The following is a 20,273-nucleotide window of genomic DNA, read 5'->3' as shown; positions in this document are numbered from 1 at the left end:
TCAATTTAGATTTCAAGTAATTTTTGAAAATCAGGTTTCCAGATTAGAGCAACCACTTGATTATCTTTTTCCCCTCCTAGCAATTAGGAGAACAAACGAAGCAATGGCTAGTTTGATGATAATCTTGAGGGTTCTCGTAATCACTAATTTTAGAGGTGAAGGGGTGGGGAGAGTGTCCAAATGAATAATCATTAAATGTAGAAATTTTCGAAAAAAGAGTACCAAAAATGGGTAATAAAATCAATGGTGCTTTTTTCCCCCCCAGAGCTATGGAGAAGCTTCTTGAAATTATGCAGGGGACCACGCAAGCTCTAAAATGCAAAAATGTAAGCACCTCCTATGTATCCAATTTGGTATTGATTGTAGCTGATCTCAATCCTTGGAAATTTAACCACTGTCTCCCCATCACTGTAATTGTCCCTCTTTGGTAGTGGCTCCACCACTAACCTAGGCACATAAAGCAGAAAGTAGGGCATGCACTCTTGACCACTCCCTCTCCCCTGTTCCTCACTTTTGTCAACCTCCAAGCCCTGTGGATCTACCTCCTAAATGGTGTTTGAATCTGTCTACTTGTTTCCAATTTCCCGGTCCAAGCCACAGTCATCTTCCAACGGAGCCATGCGCCAGCCTCCTACCTGGTCTTCCTGTTTTTTCCTCTCTCCTCCTCAAATTATTCTTCTTACTATAGCCAGAAGAGCAGACTTTAAGAAATCCAAGTCTGGGGGCACCTGGGTGGCTCACTGGGTTGAGCATCTGACTTTGGCTCAGGTCATGGTCTGGAGCTCTGTGAGTTCGAGCCCCGTGTCGGGCTGTGTGCTGACAGCTCAGAGCCTGGAGCCTGCTTCGGATTCTGTGTCTCCCTCTCTCTCTGCCCGTCCCCCAGTCTTTCTCTCAAAAATAAATATACAACAACAACAAAAAGAAACCCAGGTCTGATGGAGTTACTGTGTCCGTTAGAATCTTCCAGTGGTGTCTACTGACTTCTGGATCAAGCCCAAACTTCTTACCATGTGGCACAGACCACCATACTTATCAGATGTTCCTCATGCTCCCCTGTACTTCTCAGCTGCCTTGAAGACAGGTGGGGCTAGGGGACTGGTTCAGGCCCACGGGCCATGAGTGGAGTGACAAGTGTCAGTTTTGAGCTGAGGCATTTGCTGATACACAACTCAATCCTCCTTACTCCTCCCCTGCTATGAAGACTGGGGAAGTCCATGTGCTCCAGATGGCAACTACAAGGTGGCCCAGCCTCAGTGTGGGTTTCTAGAGTGACTATGTGAGCACAGCTTCCCACTGTTCTGTGCCAAACATGTAATGTGGGTGAGAAGTAAGTTTTTCCTTGCTAAGTCACTGGCAATTTGGGGCTATTTATTACCATAGCATAACCTAGTTCATCCTGACGAATACAGGATGATTTATAAAGCCCTCAGTGACCTGTCTCCCACTCACTTCCCTGGTCTGTCAGGTTACTGTCTTACTTTCTAAGCTCCAGCTCTAGTATTCTTTCGGTCCTGTGGATACACTATGCTTCCTCAACCTGCCAGACTTTTGTTTATGTTACCTCCACTCCCTAAAACACTCTTCTCTCGGTGCTTACCTACATAACTCCTATCCATCTGGGTGATCTTGGCATACAAGGTATTCGCTGACCTCCTTCCCAGGTCAGTTGCACATCATTCCCTCCTCCCCCCATTTATTTCCCTCCCTTTCATTCTTTGCATCATTCATCACACTTAAAAATTACTTAATGTCTGACTTTATAGTCCCTGCAAGTAGGAACCCATTATCTCTTTGTATCTTTCGAACTTAGCATAGGACCTGACTTAGCAGGTACTCAGTGAAACATTAGTTGAGTGATTGAATATATGTGTAGAGGACAGGGTCACACTGAATGGTTTGTTTTCTTTTCTTTTTTTTTCAATATATGAAATTTATTGTCAAATTGGTTTCCATACAACCCCCAGTGCTCATCCCAAAAGGTGCCCTCCTCAATACCCATCACCCACCCTCTCCTCCCTCCCACCCCCCATCAACCCTCAGTTTTTCAGTTTTTAAGAGTCTCTTATGCTTTGGCTCTCTCCCACTCTAACCTCTTTTTTTTTTCCTTCCCCTCCCCCATGGGTTTCTGTTAAGTTTCTCAGGATCCACATAAGAGTGAACACCTAAGGTATCTGTCTTTCTCTGTATGGCTTACTTCACTTAGCATAACACTCTCCAGTTCCACCCACGTTGCTACAAAAGATTTCATTCTTTCTCACTGCCACGTAGTACTCCATTGTGTATATAAACCACAATTTCTTTATCCTGAATGGTTTGTTTTCTAATTTTTTTCTCTTCATTCACTTTTTAAGCTATTTTTTTTTTTTTTTTTTTTTTTTTTTTTTTTTTTTACAGAGAGCCTTTCTGTGTCAGGCTAGCCTGTGAGGAATAAGCAATACACCTCTCAGGTGTTTGGAGAAGAAAGAGACAACTGAGTGTTCAACTAGTGGTTAGAAATTTTATGGAGAAAGCAGGTTTCTAGTTGAGCCTTGTAAAATGAGTGAAATTTGAACAAGTAGAGAGAATTGGGTGTGTTTGCCTGAAAGGGGCCTCAGCAAGATAAAAGGACTGGTAATGAGAATACTGTTGACTAGAGATGGTAAGATGACCAGACTCTCTGGACCCTTCCTCTATCCTTCCCTTCCATTTTTCATCCCTTCAGCATCAAGTTAGAAGAGCTATAGAGAACCTTGAAAGCTTAGAACCTGCTTTGGCTCTTATGAATGAAAGAACTGGCCCTTTTTCTCCAACTCTGCCCCATTCTATTTTCACCCTGCCTTCCTAGAGGGTGGAGAACATGCCTTTTCCTTCTTTCATAGCTCCCCCGTGCTCACTTTTAATGCTTTGTGCCTGGTAAGCATCCAATTAATGCAGTTAAACAATGAAGCCTCTCTTAAATTTGTAATGACCTGCCTCAAGCTAGGGTGAGGCTCAAGGCTAGAGAGGTTGGGAACTCCAGGTTATAGTATTATACTTGAGAAATAGGCAGATAGGGTCTAGTATGGGCTCTTCTTTTTTAAGGGAGCTTAAAAAACCTCCAGAAGTAATATATGCTTATTTCAGAAGATTTACAAAATATAGGGCAGCAGAAGAAAATGAAAATTATCTAGAATCTCACTATCTGGTGATCACCACTGTTAACAGTTTTGTACATATCGTTCCACCCCCTGTCCATTTATATACACACATATTTATGAAGCTAGTTTAATATAGCTCCATTTGTTAATTGTGGCAAAAAACATGTAACAGAAAATTTACCGTAACAACCATTGTAAAGTGTACAATTCAGCAGTGTTGAGTATGTTCATATTGTTGTGAAACAGATCTCTAGGACTTCTTTACCTTCTAAATCTGAAACTCTATGCCCATTAAACTTTACTTAATAACAAATCATAAACATCTTTTGATAATATACCAAATACTCAAAAATACTGAATTTTCTTTAACATTATGTTTAATGGGTATATACATTTTTTCCTCACCACAATTTAAAAAACCGAAATCCTTATTGTCGGATGTTTAGATTACTTCTGGCTTTTCACCATTACACACAATGCCATGGTGAACACATATATTTTTGTGTACTTGTTTGAATATTTCTTTACAATAAACTGTCAGATTGATGCAACTGCTGAATCAGAGGAGATGTAGGTTTTTAGTGTTATTGACATGGGTTTCTTTGAGTTTGGGTATGAGACACTGCACTATTTACACTCCCATCAGAATAAAAAGGTCCATTTCACCACACACTTGCCAGAACTGAATGTTATCTTCTGGAATCTTTTCCTTGGAGACTTTAGTTACTTCTGAAATAAGCCTCATATCAAAAAGGAATTTCTCTCAGGCATCCCGGTGGCACATACATACTTCTGAGTGGGTGTGAATCAGATGTAGACTTGATACTCACGTACCTCTACAAACAAGATTGGGAAGATGCCGACTTTATCTCCTAACTTGCCTTCTGCCCAGTTCTCATCCACTCGGCTGATCACGGTGATGATATCGTCCTGAAAGAGAGAAAGTTTCATGGTCAGCATTTGCTCTCAGTTTTCAGGTGGTGAAAGCTTTTAGTGGAGAGCAGTTTGGAATCCCAGATGGTGTAAGGTACAAGAAACGTAACTCTTTCATAATTTATTTGTAAAATCTTCTTCCATAAAGGGCATAAGTATTGGGCCACCAAGACCACAGGAGGAGTAGAAATAATTTGGAGGACCAGTGGAATCCAATAGAAAATTTGGAAATGTTTCTAATTTTCAATCACCAGCAGATTCTGAGCTTTCATTTATATTAATCAGATGGAGAAATCAATATGGGAGCCACAGGGAGATCTTTAGCTTAGCAAAAGGAAGAATAAATTTCATTCTAATTTTGAAGAATTTTCAGAACCTATTCAATTTTTAATGTATCAAATGTGAGGTGGCTTTTTATTCAAAATTTTCCTATTATAAAAGGTTATAGGGGTACCTGGGTGGTTCAGTTGGTTAAGCATCCAACTCTTGATTTTGACTCAGGTCACGATCTCACGGTTTGTGGGATCGAGCCCTGCATTGGGCTCTGTGCTGACAGCACAGATGCTGCTTGGGATTCTCTCTCTCCTTCTCTCTCTGCCCCTCCCCTCTCCAAGATAAATAAATAAACATTTAAAAAAGGTTATATGAAGATTTGTAGAAACATTTGAAAATATAGTATGCAAAACAAAGAATTCTACCACAGTATATATACACTCATTGTTAACATCCTGATTAGCACATTTCCCAGCCAGAGTCTTCTCTCTGAGGATAAAACATACCCAAGTATACATATATATACATTAATTTTTAAAAACTTTGATGAAAACATACATACATATATACAATAAAGTTCATAAAGTTTAATGTAAAGCTTGATGAATGTTAACACTAACTATACGCACAAAACCCCCATCCAGATCAAGAGATAGAGACCATTTCCAGCACCCACAAGGCTCCTTTGTGCCCTTTCCCATTGCCTAGCAAGAAGTAAGCACTATTCTGACTCTTAGCATATACACTCATTCTGCCTCTCCTTATATTTCATACAAGATGAGTCATGTAAGACACACTTTTCACTGTATACCATATCAAGAACACCTTTCCATATCCATACATGTTCATCAATCCAAATCTGAATATCCATCCACTGATTGCTCTGGCCTTCTGATCCATGCCCCTCAGCAATTTAGATGAATCAGAATCTAAGTTCATTACTGTATTATACCTTTTCTTACCTTTCTCTGCCCCTATCACAATTTACAATTATCCATTTATAGGTTATGATTTCTTTAATGCCTGTCTACCCCCTCAGACTATAAACTCCATGTGTTCAGGGCCTGTGTCTGTTCTGTTCCTTTCTGTGTCCCTAGCACCCAATACAGTGGTTCCCATTTAGTAGTCATTCAATAAATTTCTAAATGAATGTGTGCATGCATGAATAAGTCACTGTGTGAGTAAATTGTACAATTTACTGAGATAGAAAAACACTAGGAAAAGAGCAGCTTTGGGAGGGAAGATTTTTGGTTTAATTTGGACACGCTGAGTTTAGGAAGACCATGAAATTTCCTAGTGTAGCCTAAGCCTTTCATAGCTTCCAGAATGGATCAAATCTTCTCTTCTGGTTCCTTTATCATAATTTTCCATTCCCATGTCTGTTCTTTCCACTAGTCTGTCAGCTCTCTGAAGGTAGGAACAATGATTCATCACTTTAATCCAGCAGGCAGCTTGGCACATGGATGAGCTCAATGAACGAACAAGCAGGTGGAGTAAGTGTCCCAGTTTGCAAAGTCCCACAAAGGGGCAAAAAAGGAAGATGACGCTTCCTGCCTCTGCCTTCTTCCGGCAGTGTCCCCAGGGCTCGGTGTTTAATGCCTGGCCCAAAGTAAATACTCAATAAATGTCTGTGGGATTGAACTCCCCTTCCTGTAAGTGTGATTGAAACACAGACTTTGCAGTTTGGGCTACAGAATGGCCTTCCTTAAGGGGCTCATGCTGAGGGGGCTCAGTGTTGAGTGTCGGAGTCTTGATTTCGGCTCAGGTCTTGATCTCATGGGTCATGGAATCAAGCCCCTCACTGGGCTGGCACGCTGACTGGGATTGTCTCTCTCTGCCCATCTCCTGCGCGTGTGCGCACACTCTGTCTCCCTCTCTCTCACAAAATAAATAAATACACTTAAAAAAAGAGGACTCACTCTGAGGTGCCAAGGTAACAATGATCAGTATTTCAAAATATGGGGTACAGTGAGGTTATCGAGACTGAGGCAATCTGCAGCAAATCTCATTTCTGGTAGTGGTGGAATAAAAATGTTTTGCAAAAGAAAAGACCTTTCCTGAGCTGCTATACCAGTGCCACTTCTAGTATTGATGTACTTCTCGTAAGCAGCGAAGAGTGAAAATCACCTCAACTTTGGCTTCTGTGAGGGAATTTGAGTGTTTAAGGAATCATAAATACCGAATACAGAGAATTAAAGCAGTCTAGACTTTAGTAGAAGTGTTGTTACTTGCACATGAGAAGAATTATCTGATAAAAAAAAGGCAGAAAAAAATCTTAATTAATGTGCTTGGAAAATACAACTTGTAAGAGGTTAGTTATATATAAAGATATAATTATGTTATTGAATGTGTTTGGAATGTTTTGAATACAATGTTTAGTATAAAATAGAATGTTGTAAAGAGTAGAATTAGATGCTCAGAACTTGGTCAGCAAGAATGTCCTTAGATAAAAGGGTAAAGAGGTAAGATTTGTAGTTTTGCACAGCACACTGTCAAAATGTATTTGTAAACTGTTGTCCACATATCTGTCTGTCCCACTACTCTGCCTATGGGCAGAGACTGGGACTTGTTCAGGCTGCATCTCCAGGGCCTGCAAAGAGGTGTTCAAGAGTGACTAGAATGAATGAATGAATGAATGAATGAATGTGTGAATACCTATTTTTGTAATTGCAATAGAAAAGGTTTAAGGATTTGCATCAAACTCTTTAGTAGATTTCTCTGGCAACTTCCATTTAGTTTTGAATTATACACACACATACTTTACATACATATGCACACACACACACATATATAAACATTTCTGTGTAAACTATATATGTTTTAAAAATTAGCAAGTGTTAAAAACTCCAGGTTGTGGCACAGTATCTGGTCACTGGTGACCTCCACGGCTACCTAGAATTATACCTTGAGGAAGCTCAGGCAGTCCTGGCTCTCACTCTTGTCTTTGTCTCGTAGGTCAAAATTGTAGAGGGCCCGGCAGAGCGGGGGTGGCTGGGGCAGCTGCTTGATGACTTCCACGGAGCTGGCTGGGAAGATCCCACTGATTCCATTGATCTCCCCCTGGTACCAGTTCTCATCCAGCTGTCTCCGCAGAAGGATGACATCTCCCTTATTAAACCTCAGGTCACCGGGATTCTGCCCTCGGTAGTTGCATAAGGCCTTTGCTCTTGGCACCTGCAGTGGCACAGACCAGTGAAATATGTACTTAGCTTACAGATTGGAGGGACAGAAGTATGTATAGCATTATTAACTGATTACTGAGCACTTCCTATGTGCTAAGTGCTGGATGTAGATCATCTTCTTTAACCTTTGAGATAGACATTCTTATTAGCCCATATCTAAGTAGGGCACCTGAGGCACAGAGTGGGTTAGTACCTTGCCTAAGGGGACACATCTGGGAAAAGGCAGATAGTGGGTCTGAACTCAGACTATCTGATTTTAGAGGCCCTGTTCTTAATCACTCTGCAGGGAACAGGATTTTGGCCACAACTCTGTGAACTTGAGTGAGTCAGTGACTCTTTCTGGGGCCTGAATATTGATTTGGAATTCTGGCTTGACCTCTTTCCTGTCATGTGACCATGATCAAGTCATTTAATCATTCATAAATCTATCCATTTATAAAATGGGATAATAATAGAATATGTGCTTTATCAGGGCAGTTGTGAGGACTACATAATATTCACAATGCATTTAGCATATTGCTTGATACATAGTACATACTCCATAAATGGCATCTCTTATAAATTTTTTTATTACATTTCTTTATTTTTGAGAGGCAGAGAGAGACAGAGCGTGAGTGGGGGAGGGGCACAGAGAGGGAGACATAGAACCCGAAGCAGGCTTCAGGCTCTGATCTGTCAGCACAGAGCTCGATGCGGGGCTCAAACTCAAGAACCATGAGATCATGACCTGAGCTCAAGTCAGACTCTCAACTGACTGAGCCACCTAGGCGTCCCTAAATGGCATCTTTTATAATCATCATCTGTAGGGAAAGGTTAATAATATCAATTCTACCTACTCCTCAGTGTTGACAGGGGGACAACTGAGGTGAGAAGTCCCTGAAAATACAAAGTGCTGTATGAAGGGCATCTGGCTGGCTCATTTGGAGAAGCATGAGATTTTTTTTTTTTAACATATTTATTTTTGAAAGAGAGAGAGATAGAGTGTGAGCAGGGGAGGGGCAGAGAGAGAGGGAGACACAGAATCCCAAGCAGGCTGCAGGCTCCGAGCTGTCAGCACAGAGCCCTTTGCGGGGCTCGAACCCACGAGCCGTGAGATCATGACCTGAGCCAAAGTCAGACGCTTAACCTACTGAGCTACCCAAGTGCCCCAGAAACATGAGATTCTTGATCCCAGGGTTATGAGTCTGAGCCCTATGTTGGGTGTGGAAATTACTAAAACCAAGCTTTAAAAAAGAGAGACAAAGTGCTATATGAGAGTGATTGCAGTATGATTTGTCCTCAGCCTTGTCTAGAAAGTGTAAACCTTGTGAGGGCTTGCATCATTAGGGAGCATTGAGACAAAGAAACATTTAGTCAGAGATCAGTTAGCACTTTAAAAAAATCAGCTAAAGAACTGTCAAATTAGTTGTCTATCCAAATAATTGTTTTAGTGAAGTGCATTTTTTTCTAATTGAAACTGGTTTCTACACAGAGAAATGGCCTCACTCTCGTCTTGCTTGGAGTCAGTTTGGCAAACTAAAGGTTCTAATAACTTATGTTTAATAGCCCTTCAGGGTCACCTGCATTGTATTTTACTTTGTGCTTTCCTCAGCAGTGGGGTGACCTAGTCCCCTTTCTCGGGGGGTGGTCTTGCTACTCATAACGGGGTGTAAGCAGGCAGTGTTCCAGTTCTCCAAGAACCTTCCGAGACCGCAACGTTACTTGAAAAGGAATTTCAAGCAGTTTAGGGGTAGAGACAAGATCTGAATAGTCCCTTGCTGACGGGATGATAGAGAAGTGCTTTTCTGCTGGTCCCTGGATACAGTAAAGGGAGCCCAGGGAAAAAGAAAACCACAGGAACACAGCTCATCCTCGGGAAACTTGGGGATACGTGAGCAAAGATGCGTGGGCTAGGAGGTTTAGCACAGCGTTATGGAGATTATAAACGGAACTGGTTGAATAAATTATGATACACCCACACAGTGGAAAACCCTGCAGTCATTAAAATTGATGAGAGAATCTATATGAGAATTACTCCTGATATATACTAAATTTAATAGAAGAGGTTAAAAACAGTTCTGTTTTCATTATAAATGAAAACTAGGCTTTCCTTGTAAACACATACGTATATTTTTACCTTGAGAAAATGCTGGATGGCCAGACCAGCATTTTAAGAGTGATTATTTCTAAGCAGTGATATTTTTGAAAATTAAAAAATTGTTTTTCTAAGTGCTTAGCCATGCTTTCTAACTATTCTACAATGAAATAATTGTATTGTCTATTAAAATTGAATAGTAGAGGGGTGCCTGGCTAGCTTAGACAATAGACCATTTGGCTCTTGATCTCTGGGTTGTGAGTTTGAGCCCCATGTTGGGTATGGAGATTATGTAAAAAAGAAAATTGAAAAAAATTGGATAGTAGAAATAAAATGAATGAAACTGGGGAATGAAAAGTAAAAGGTATGAAAGCAATTTAGGAAGAAAATAAGCCAAGCTGAGTAGGATCCACAGATTATGCAACTACCTCTTTGGAGAAGTTTCTTATCTGAGAAATAAGCAGGTGGAAGCAGAATGAGAGCAGAGGATTTCTGAAGAATGATTTGAATCTGTTAGACTCCCCGGGCTGGGTATAGCAGGGAACAACAGTTGTCCCTCCATATTTTTTCTCCCAATTTTCCATTGTAAAATAAATCACATTTTGGGGGGTACATGGCCACCTGGAACGCCGATCACATTTGCCAGCCTCTCCGGACAGCTAAGTTTTGGCTAATGGGATATAAGCGAATTTTAGGAAGTGTCGTTACTGAGAGAGATTGATTTTCTCTTTCCTTTCCTCCACTTTGCCATGTGGAATACAGACATACAGAATACAGCTGGAGTTCCAGCTGCCATCTTGAACAGTGAGGATGAGGGTCACACTGAAAGAAGGAAGGAAGGAGTCTGGGTTGCAGAGCTGTCACACAAGTCTTGAACTACTTTCACTTCCAGACTTTCATCTGGAAGCTAAATAAACTTCCGTCTTGCTTAATGCACTGTTAGTATGGATTTGTAAAAGAAAAGGGAGGAAGAATGAAAAAAATTAAGAAAAGAAAGAACCGAAGCCCTTTTCTTTGACTTTGCATAATCATGATAGTGTCAATAATTAACATTTACGGAGTGCTCCTTCCTACGGGCCAGGCGTTGTGCTCGGTACTCCACAATATATCTCAATATATCTTATTTAATCTCATGCCAACCTGTGATTAGACTCCCATGTATCAGAAGTTACAAAGTTGCCCAAGTTCATTAAGGTAGGAAGTGGTGGGTTCAGGATCTGAGGTCGAGTTTGTCTGTCCCGAAGAGCCCAAGCCAGTATTTTTCAAAATGAAGTTTGTGGTTCACCTGTATCAGACTCCTGGACCACATCCCTGATCTATTTGACCAGAATCTCTTGGAGTGCAATTCGAGTAGTTACTTTGTCATCAAGCTCCCCAGCATCCAAGTTTGATGCCCTGGTCTGAGTTACATCTTATTCTAACTAAAACAGGAGCAATGGAATTTTGATGTAGGCTTTGTAAATGGCTAAGCTGCCTTTTTTCTTTCTTTTCTGGAAGATACTCCAGTGCAAGTGGCTACATATTATTTATTTATTTATTTATTTATTTATTTATTTATTTATTTATTTTAGTGGCTACATATTTTAATGACTACTAAGCAAGTATATTAAAACTGAAATTGCACAGAGTGCTTACATCTTTTTGAAGATGTATGTATGTTGAAACCCTGAGATAGTTCTAGTTGCCTGACCACCTTCATCTTTGTGGGAGCGAACTGTCAGTCCATTCTTAACATCTTCTTACTCTTCAACCTCCCCTGGCATTCTCAGTTCTACATTCATACTTATAGGAACTACGGACTTCCTGCTGAAAAAAGGTCGGTGGGGCGGGTGGGTGCAGAGAGAGGGAGAGAATCTGAAGAAAGGAAGGAAATTAACGTTTATTGTGGTACTGGCAGGCCACAGAAATTTGTCTCACATTACCGCTTTACTGCACTCTTCATGTATTGTCATTTACATCATCTCAAAATCCTATGAAGTCGGTGGTGTCACCCCATTGTACTGATGAAGAAACAGAAGCTCTGAGACATTCAGTGTTATCGCGCAAGGTCACACAGCCAGCATGTGGCAGCCCCAAGACTGACTTAGGCTCTTTTGACCTCAAGGCCTGGTGTTTCTATCATCCTCATTCTCTTTCATCCAGCTGAAGTCACCAAGTATGTTTTTCCATCATAAAACTCATTTGGGTCTCTGTTTTATAATCAAAATCTGAATAGAGTGTGAATGCAATTTGCTTGCTGCTGGCTGCATTAGCATGAATTATTGAACTCCAGAGCCCTCACATAAAAGTTAAGCACCTGAAGAGACTCAGCTGGTTGATTCTATCCGGGTCTCAACTGTTCTCTCAGGGGAAAATGACTCTACGTTCCACATCAGCTATCACCTGTCACATTGTTGGTAATAGGTTTTATCACCCACAATTGTTTTCTGTCTCTACAGGTGTGGGTGGGAGGGGAATGGGGATAAAGTGGGTGTGGAGGTCTCAAAGCCAAGCCATTACCAAACCCATTTTCCTGGTGATTTTCAGAAAGCCAGATGATCCAATGGAAGCTCGCATGTACCCCCGAAGCTTTCCTTCTCTGAGATTCAAAAGGCTCAAGACTTCTATGGTATTGTAACTTGTCTATTCATTTGTCACCGCAGTAGGGTCTGAGAGCCATGAGGGCCATACTTTTGATGGAGGAATAACACATGGAACCAAGAAACAAGGAAACACGGAAACACGGTCATGCAGAGACATTAGCAGTAAAAGGAGGAGGGAACTTGTCCGGATGAGCACTGGGTGTTGTGTGGAAGCGATGAATCACGGGAATCTACTCCCGAAGGCAAGAGCACACCATATACACTGCATGTTAGCTAACTTGATAAATTATATTTTAAAAAAAGTATGTTGTACTAATGAATGTTAGTAATAAAATCATAGCAAGCATTCCTTCTTTGAGGAACCACCTGTTTGCTCTCATCTTCTGAATGGCATAACATTCACTCTGGTCATATCACACACACAGGGCTATGTGGCCCAGGCCAGCCAGGGAACCCAAATCCCCCTAGCATAGTGCTTTGTACAGAGCAGTCATCTGCCACAAACAGGGCCAACTAGAATCTTCTCAGAGGTTTGATATATAGATGCTCTCTTGAATCATGTGCCTTGAGGAGGTAAGCCTTGGAGTACTAGTGGTGATATTTCCCGACCAAAAGACACATCTTCCTGAATGAAGACACAGGAGGCAGCAGAAATAGAGATATGGATAGATAAGAGAACTAGACAGACAAGAGACTTGACAATAAAATTTGAATGCCTAGGTCCAGCTGTGCTTGAAGGATACTTAGTTAAATAAGATCAACTTACTTAGCTGCAATGTTTTGTTTATTACTTAAACTACTTGGGAGTTACTTTCTGACACCTGACACTGTACAAGTCCGGATAGGACATATTAAAAACTCGGAAACAATAAGACTGCATAACAATGAAATAGCCAAATAGTAGAATCCAGAAACAGCAGGAAGTCTCGTTGCCAATGAGCTCTGAGCTTATTTCCAATTTGAAAATACGGAAGGAGTCATGTGGACTGGTAACAGGGTCAGAGAAAAGGAGCCCAAGTGCAAAAGAATCACCACAGTACAAAGGAAAAGGCCGAGTTGGGATGAGAACTCCATCTGCTACTATGTACTGAGCTCTTCACTGTGCACTGGTGACACTCCCCACTGGTTTAGAAAGGGCTTGGCCTGCTTCTCTCTATTCCTGGAATCAGGTGGGGCCAAAATCAACATGCGGAGCTAAGTGCTTACCTTCCTGAGCTGGTTATGAGATTGCCCATCACTGGAGAGTGGAGCCAAGAAAAACCATCCTGGCCTTTGGCTCAAGTTATTATTCAGTAGGCTATGAATTCTCTGCTGAAGAGTTCAGAATGTGTGTGTAAAGCACCTCTGTATCTCTGTCTCTGAGACTTGGAGACAAGCAGGTATTTGACAAATGCTTGAAGAATGAATGAATTTGTGAACTAACCAAGAAATATCCAGAAATTGTCATTCCTGGAAGAAATGGGTATGTGCCAGGTGAATCAATATGACTGATAATAACAATTTGAAAGTAGGTTTATTGGCATAAGCTGGGAAACAAAAAAAAAGAATTTGGGCCATATTTTCCAAATTGTCCTGAATTTTAATAATTTGGTCCTACACATGCTCGAAAAAGCATTCTATACTCAAGTTCAGGAAACACTGAGTTAAACAAAGTCACACAGATTTCTTTGCTGACTGGCTTCTCAGGAGCTTTATCTGCTAATGTGATTTTGCATTTGCATCTGGACCACTCTACCGGATTAGCAGAACAGGCCGTGGGAATGCTGGGTAAGATAAATGTGATTTTACTCTACTGGTGAGAAAAGAGTCAACTGACTGTCCTGGATCTTAACTTCCTAGTTGCTGCTTAGCCAGTTGGGCCACCCTACCTCCCTCCCTCACCATGATCATCCTTTTGGAGCAGATTTTGGGCATTGGAGTGTATGTTAGAATGTGCTGGTTGGCCTTTGTGCACACGTTTTGTCTCCTCTGGTGAGAAGGGGGAACATGCCAGTACCCAATAGGATCAAGACCATCTGCTAGTTGGGGACTTGAGATCACCAGAAGGTTCACAGTATTATGCTCTTCCTAAGTGGAAATCCCTGAATCTGGGCATTCATATTTGAGGCCAGGCTTATGAGATACTCTATGTGAGTTACTTTTCTTCATAGAGAACTTTACTTCTTTAAGGAAGACACGAGGGCACAACAGAACATAGATGTTACATTCAAGTAGGATGTCTGTTTGCATTGTGGCTTTTGTTACTTTGACCAAATCACTTAGCCTTCATGATCCTTGGTTTAGATCATCCACAAATTAGGACTAATACCATACCTCCGTGTGCAGTACACAGCAAGTCCAGGTTATTCAAACCCTGCCTGTTCCAGAGAAACGTTTGGCAGCTGACGTGGGAGATAGCCTCTAAGCCCTAGGAATATCCTGCCTGTTTAAGAGAGACTTTGTATACTGGGGGCCTCGGGTCACACCAGAGAGTCTAAACTAATGTGATTTATGGTGGGAGCCTGGAGCCATGTGCTGGTAGAACCTTGACCTCTGGAGAAGCTGGAGACTAAAGTCACCCACACAGGAGGTCGGTCATGCCTACCTGACTGGCTTCCAATAAAAACCCCAGACGTCAAGTCTTGGGTGAGCTTCCCTGGTTGGCACTACTTCACGGGTGCTGTCATGCATTGTCGCTGAGTGAAGCTAAGTGTTGTCTGTGCAACTCTTCGGGGAGAGGACAACCGAAAGTTTGTGACTGGTCCTTTCTGGACTCTGCCCTGTGTGTGTGTGTGTGTGTGTGTGTGTGTGTGTGTTTTTGATTCGGACTTTAATCTGTATTCTATCACTGCCGTAAACTGTTAACTGTGACTGTAACAGCTTGCTGAGTTCTGTGAGGCCTTCTAGTGAATCACTGAATCTGAGGGGGGTCTTGGGGACCTATGAACACACTTCCTCATGGGTTTGCTGGGAGGACTAATGAAATAAATCACATAGAGTACTTGTAGGATGCTTGGCAAATAGTAAGTGTTCAATAAATAAGGATTTTTCGCCCAAAGGAGGAGAGAGGAGTGATAAGCTTGTTGTTACATCTTCTGGCCTGACTTTTCCAGTCCTACTTGTCAGTCATTCAGTCTTTCAGTAAATGGATTTTTGAGGGACAACTATGCCAGGTATTGTCTAGTTGTAGAAACAAAGATTCAATTTATAAGTAAAGATATAATTACAATTTTAAGTGTTATGGAGGAAAAGAATAGGGTGATGAGAGATGGGAAAGGAACCAATGTAAGGAAGGTTCTTTTTAGTGGCCCTGTATGTCCATCTAAAAGTCCATTCTCTTCTGTGACTTTTGTCATATAGCTTTCTCTTTATATCATCTTCCTTTAGTCCTTTGTCTCAGACCTCTCTTCTTCCAGTCCTAGGTACAGAGCTGGGACACTGCAGCTTGACAGTTTCCTTTGTTATCTATCTCTTGCCACTTTTAATCAGTGGGCATGGCATTCCTGCCTTCTTCTATCAATCAAATATCAATCAAGTATGCCAAGCTTCTTTCCCTTGGTTCCTCCTGCCTCTTTTCTGGATTATCAAGGGTCTTAGAGCAGGAAAAAGTGCAAGAGGCAGGAGTCTATGCCAGGGGACAGAGAAAGAACCATTCACAATTCTTAGCCCCATTTTAGGGTCACCCTTAGCATGCTTTCGTTTTTCCCTGCAAATATTTCTTTGAGATTGCTTTGGGGTGATCTGATTCCCCTATCATAGGAGGTAATCCCAGACATGTTCATAGCTATATCCCTGACTCCTAACATAAGCTGGTTCTTAGTAAATAGCTTGGGATTGTTTTTGAAATGGGCTGGGTGCCAGGTCCCAGAGCTGTTCAATGGGATAGCACTGAATTCTTCAGGGAATCAAAGCATTTCCATTGAAATGCTCTTCTTCTAGGAGGGCATAGGCACCTGTGAGGAGGCTCCAGAGGTACATGGGAGTGTAAGAGACAAGGCAGTGGGGGGGGGGGTAGTTTTCTCACATCCTGGGAGGCGATTCTGCTCCCTTCCATTATCCTCATTTCCAGAGTGAGCTTTTCCATTTGGTGTGGCACGTGGTGAATGAGTCTCTTTCCATATGCTCTGAGAGTCTGAGCCAAATCCAACATGCACAGGGAGAAAAGATGAATCAAATGACTGTCCCACCATCACTACCTTCCCTGGCTTAGGAAAACATAGTAAAAAGCTCTGGTTACATGTACACTGGCTTCTTCCCCCAAGCCTTTTCTCTCTTCCACCTCCACGTGAAGATTTCTGCAGCTGAAGGAGGAATGGCCAGGGACAGTATGACCCAGGCAAACAGCAGACATTTCTCATGACAAGGCAATATGGTTGGGGTTGGAGGTAACGCCTAGAACGTGATACATAACTTATAAATTTGTGTCCGTGAGTGACACCCTGAACCTCTCTGAGCCTCCGTTTCCTCAACTTCAAAGCAAAGACAGTAATTCTTACTATTCCTTCTCACTCTAAATACAATAGGATACTAAGGTGAATGGTCAAGGCTCCAGGGACATCTTTAAAACATTCCAGAAATAAAGGTGATGTATGAGACAAAACCAAATGAGCAAAATGTTGGTAACTGTTGACATGTGAGTCATGGAAAAAATGTGATTTATTATGCTACTGTTCTCTCTATATCCGTGTACGTGGTCCTTCTTAGATTTGCCAGTGAAGTCAAGGTGCCACTAGCAGGATAGGCTGTTGTGGTGAGGCATGAAGTGATGGGGAGTGCTCCCAGACCCTCAGCGAAAAGGACTTTGAAGACAAACACTGAGGTGGCTGTGCTTGCCCTCTACTGTCACAAGTTACATCTTGATTTCAGTTTGGTTCTTAGTTCATATCAATCCCATAAGACTTGCATGTTGTGTGTGTGTGTGCGTGTGTATTTATACCTATTAGCCCTTTAATTTGGTGATACCAAAGAAAAAAGCCCACATGACTCCTGTTGAAAACAGCAAGCTCTGGGAGGTTAGAAGTCTTTTCTTTCAGTTCAGCTGTCCTTGAAGTCAAGATTTTCATCATAAGGACCTTCTGCAAATCTGCAGTTTGTCTGCCTCTGTCAAATGAAAATTTAGAGCATTCTTCTCATTTATACCACTGGGAGAGACATGACCTGGGGGAAGAAGTACCTGCCTGCCTATGGAGCTGGTCCCCATGTTGGGAGTGAGTGACGCTGGAGACCTTCATGTCATCTCTCGCACTGGGCGCAGGGTCATTTAAGTAGAAATCCCGAATTTAGGAAAACTTGCTGAAATTCCCTGAGAAATCAAAGATGTCTCTGATGATTAAGCTACAGAAGTATTCTGGAAGTTATTTGCAATCATTTTTCATTCTAAGATAGAGCCTGTAGTCCTCCTAGGAATACGAGATACTGCAAATTACGGGAACAGTTTTCTTTTTTTCCCATAAAGTCATATCCAGATAGGTGCCAAAATCTTTGGTATTGCATCTCTGTCTTCAGAAAGCCTTCACTGTCTCCTCCCCCAAGGCTGAGTTGGGTCTCCTTTTCTTGTGAGCCATTGCACCCAGCAACCCTGCCAGTCCCCCTGTCACAGCACTCTTCACCCTGTGGTGTAATTGCTGGTTTCCTTGTCTGTCTGTGCTCCAGACATTGAACTCTGTAGCATCAGGGCCTATGGCTTGTTCATCTCTATACCCGTGACTACTGGCAAAGTGATGCCATCCATGCATTCCTCCAACAGAAATGTATGGACACCCCTACAGTATATAAGATAGGCGCACTCTCTGCCTTTGTGGCATAGAGTTTACATTCTCAGAGCACCCAGAAAGCCCAATAAGTATTTGTTGAATATATAAATGAAACAAACAAACAAATAAATAATATGCTACACCATGTCATTTGAACTGATTCCAACTTCGTCTTTTGCCATCTCTGGTCCTCAGGTAAATTGCTAACATGCTCAGCTAGTTATTACTCTAGGATTGGGAGTGTGCAAGTGTGTTAGCCTCAGATATCCACAGATAAATATAGTATTTTTCTAGGTCACCCTTTAGAAAGGTCCCATTGTTTCAAATGTGCTTTGAGCTATACCCATGTCCCGGTTTTTCCAGCAGATACCTGCCTTAGACCCTCCCACTGTTGAAGACTCTTTCTTTCCCACATGTTCTCTTCACCAAGTGTATAATCTCCACTGCAAGCAACCATGATGAGTGACAAGAAATACCAGCTGGCAGCTCCAGGAAAGGGAGCAGAGGGGAGCAAGGAGATATCTTTTTCCGCCTATTCAGAACATTGAAATCCAATTTATCGTTGGCCACATGAGCCAAAGAAAGCAGCTCTCAGCAGCTGTTGATCTGAGAGGCTCCAATCTCACTTCTGTGACCTGGGTGTCACTGATACTCCTTGGTCACGTCTGGGAATGGGTTGGCATGAAGGAGTGGCTCTCCTGTTCTCTTTCCTAAGGGCTGGTGTTGGGTAGGCCTGTTGCAGGTAGCAGAAAGTGTGAAAAGAGTCACTCTTTCAAAACTATTTTTTTGTTGTGGATGGACATTCCTTGGTAATTGCTGGGCAGGTTCTTATTTCATTACTTTCACCTTCACTGAGTGGTGTGCTGGTAAACCAGCTCTCAAAAGCAAGCAAAAGGCTCTGATTTGCAGCGTTTGCCAGTTTTCATGGTGTAAATACTCCTACCTTGGCTACCAACCTGACGTTACTGAATATGAAGTTGGGAGGACATAAGACGTGCATTATTGCATTTTGTGAACCAGCAAGTAGCTTGTTCCAACACTATTACACAGCTCCCTAATTCACCCATGATCCAGAGGTGAAATTGGACCATATTAGAACCTCTTGTCTTTCTATAACTGGGATTTTAGGATATAGTTTGGAAAATACTTTTGCATTTGCTATGTCATTGGGCTCTACCCACAACATTGGATGGTCATTATTATGCCTGTTTGGTGGAGGAATAAACTGAGGCACAGGAAGATATGACTTACATTGTGGGATTTACTCAGTTCTTAGCTATCTACTCTTTTTGTTTAAGTTTTTATTTTAATTCCAGTTAGTTAACATACATATTAGTTTCAGGTATATAATATAGTAATTCAACAGATCCATACATCACCCTGTGCTCATCATGACAAGTGCACTCCTTAATCCTCATCACCTACTTAACCCATCCTTCCATGATACTAACCTCTGGTAAGCATCAGTTTGTTCTCTATACTTGTCTGTTTCTTGCCTTCTCTCTCCCTTATTTTATTCCATTTGCTTGTTTGTTTTGTTTCTTAAACTCCTCATATAAGGATCCTGAGAAACTTAACAGAAACCCATGGGGGAGGGGAAGGAAAAAAAAAAAGAGGTTAGAGTGGAAGAGGGCCAAAGCATAAGAGACTCTTAAAAACTGAGAACACACTGAGGGTTGATGGGGGGTGGGAGGGAGGGGAGGGTGGGTGATGGGTATTGAGGAGGGCACCTTTTGGGATGAGCACTGGGTGTTGTATGGAAACCAATTTGACAATAAACTTCATATATTGAAAAAAATAAAATAAAATAAAATATAAATTAAAAATTCCTCATATAAGTGAAATCATATGGTATTTGTCTTTTCTGACTAACTTATTTCACTTAGCGTTATACTCTCTACATCCATCCATGTCATTACAAATGCCAAGATTTAATTCCTTTTTATGGCTGAATAATATTCCTGTGTGTGTGTGTGTGTGTGTGTGTGTGTGTGTGTGTGTGTGTATAAGATCTTTTCATTCATCAGTCCACGGATTATCTCTCTACTCTTGACTCTGGCCATTCTCCCCTCACACTGCCTGCTGCAGCCAAACTATACTTTGTCTTCTGCCAGTGCCTCATGCGTGCTCACCTCTTAAGTTCTTCCCAGAACATTCTTCCTGCACTCCACCCTCTCCTTCTGTCCAATTCCTATTTGTCTTCTAGGTCTCAGCTTCAACTTCATGTCCCTTCACATTCATGGCAGGGTCAGGGATATCTCCCAGTTTTATGTTTTATGACACCCTCTAGCATCTTGATCATGGTATCGGTCAGGGGGTGTTAAAGTACTGATCTGTCTTCTTCAGCAGTCTGGAGATTTTATGAGGGCAGAAACTTTAAT

General features: G+C 41.7%; 1 protein-coding gene across 14 annotated transcripts in view; it reads right to left on the bottom strand.

Moving 5' to 3' along the window:
* SH3RF2 (SH3 domain containing ring finger 2) overlaps positions 1–20,273 on the bottom strand; it is a 137,942-nt gene that overhangs the window by 65,631 nt on the left and 52,038 nt on the right. For 11 of the 14 annotated variants that reach the window (XM_053222618.1, XM_053222631.1, XM_053222613.1 and 8 more), the window contains exons 3-4: positions 7,227–7,496; positions 3,951–4,046 (exon numbers count right to left, since the gene is read on the bottom strand). In XM_053222618.1, the coding sequence (XP_053078593.1) occupies positions 3,951–4,046; positions 7,227–7,496 (366 nt within the window). The remainder of the gene's footprint in view (positions 1–3,950; positions 4,047–7,226; positions 7,497–20,273) is intronic. The other 3 variants (XM_053222668.1, XM_053222663.1, XM_053222657.1) reach the window with 1 other exon arrangement.

The sequence above is a fragment of the Acinonyx jubatus genome, chromosome A1 (assembly GCF_027475565.1).
Source record: "Acinonyx jubatus isolate Ajub_Pintada_27869175 chromosome A1, VMU_Ajub_asm_v1.0, whole genome shotgun sequence".
NCBI lineage: Eukaryota > Metazoa > Chordata > Mammalia > Carnivora > Felidae > Acinonyx > Acinonyx jubatus.
Note: the sequence above shows the minus strand (reverse complement) of the source record. Positions and strands in the feature narration are given on the sequence as shown.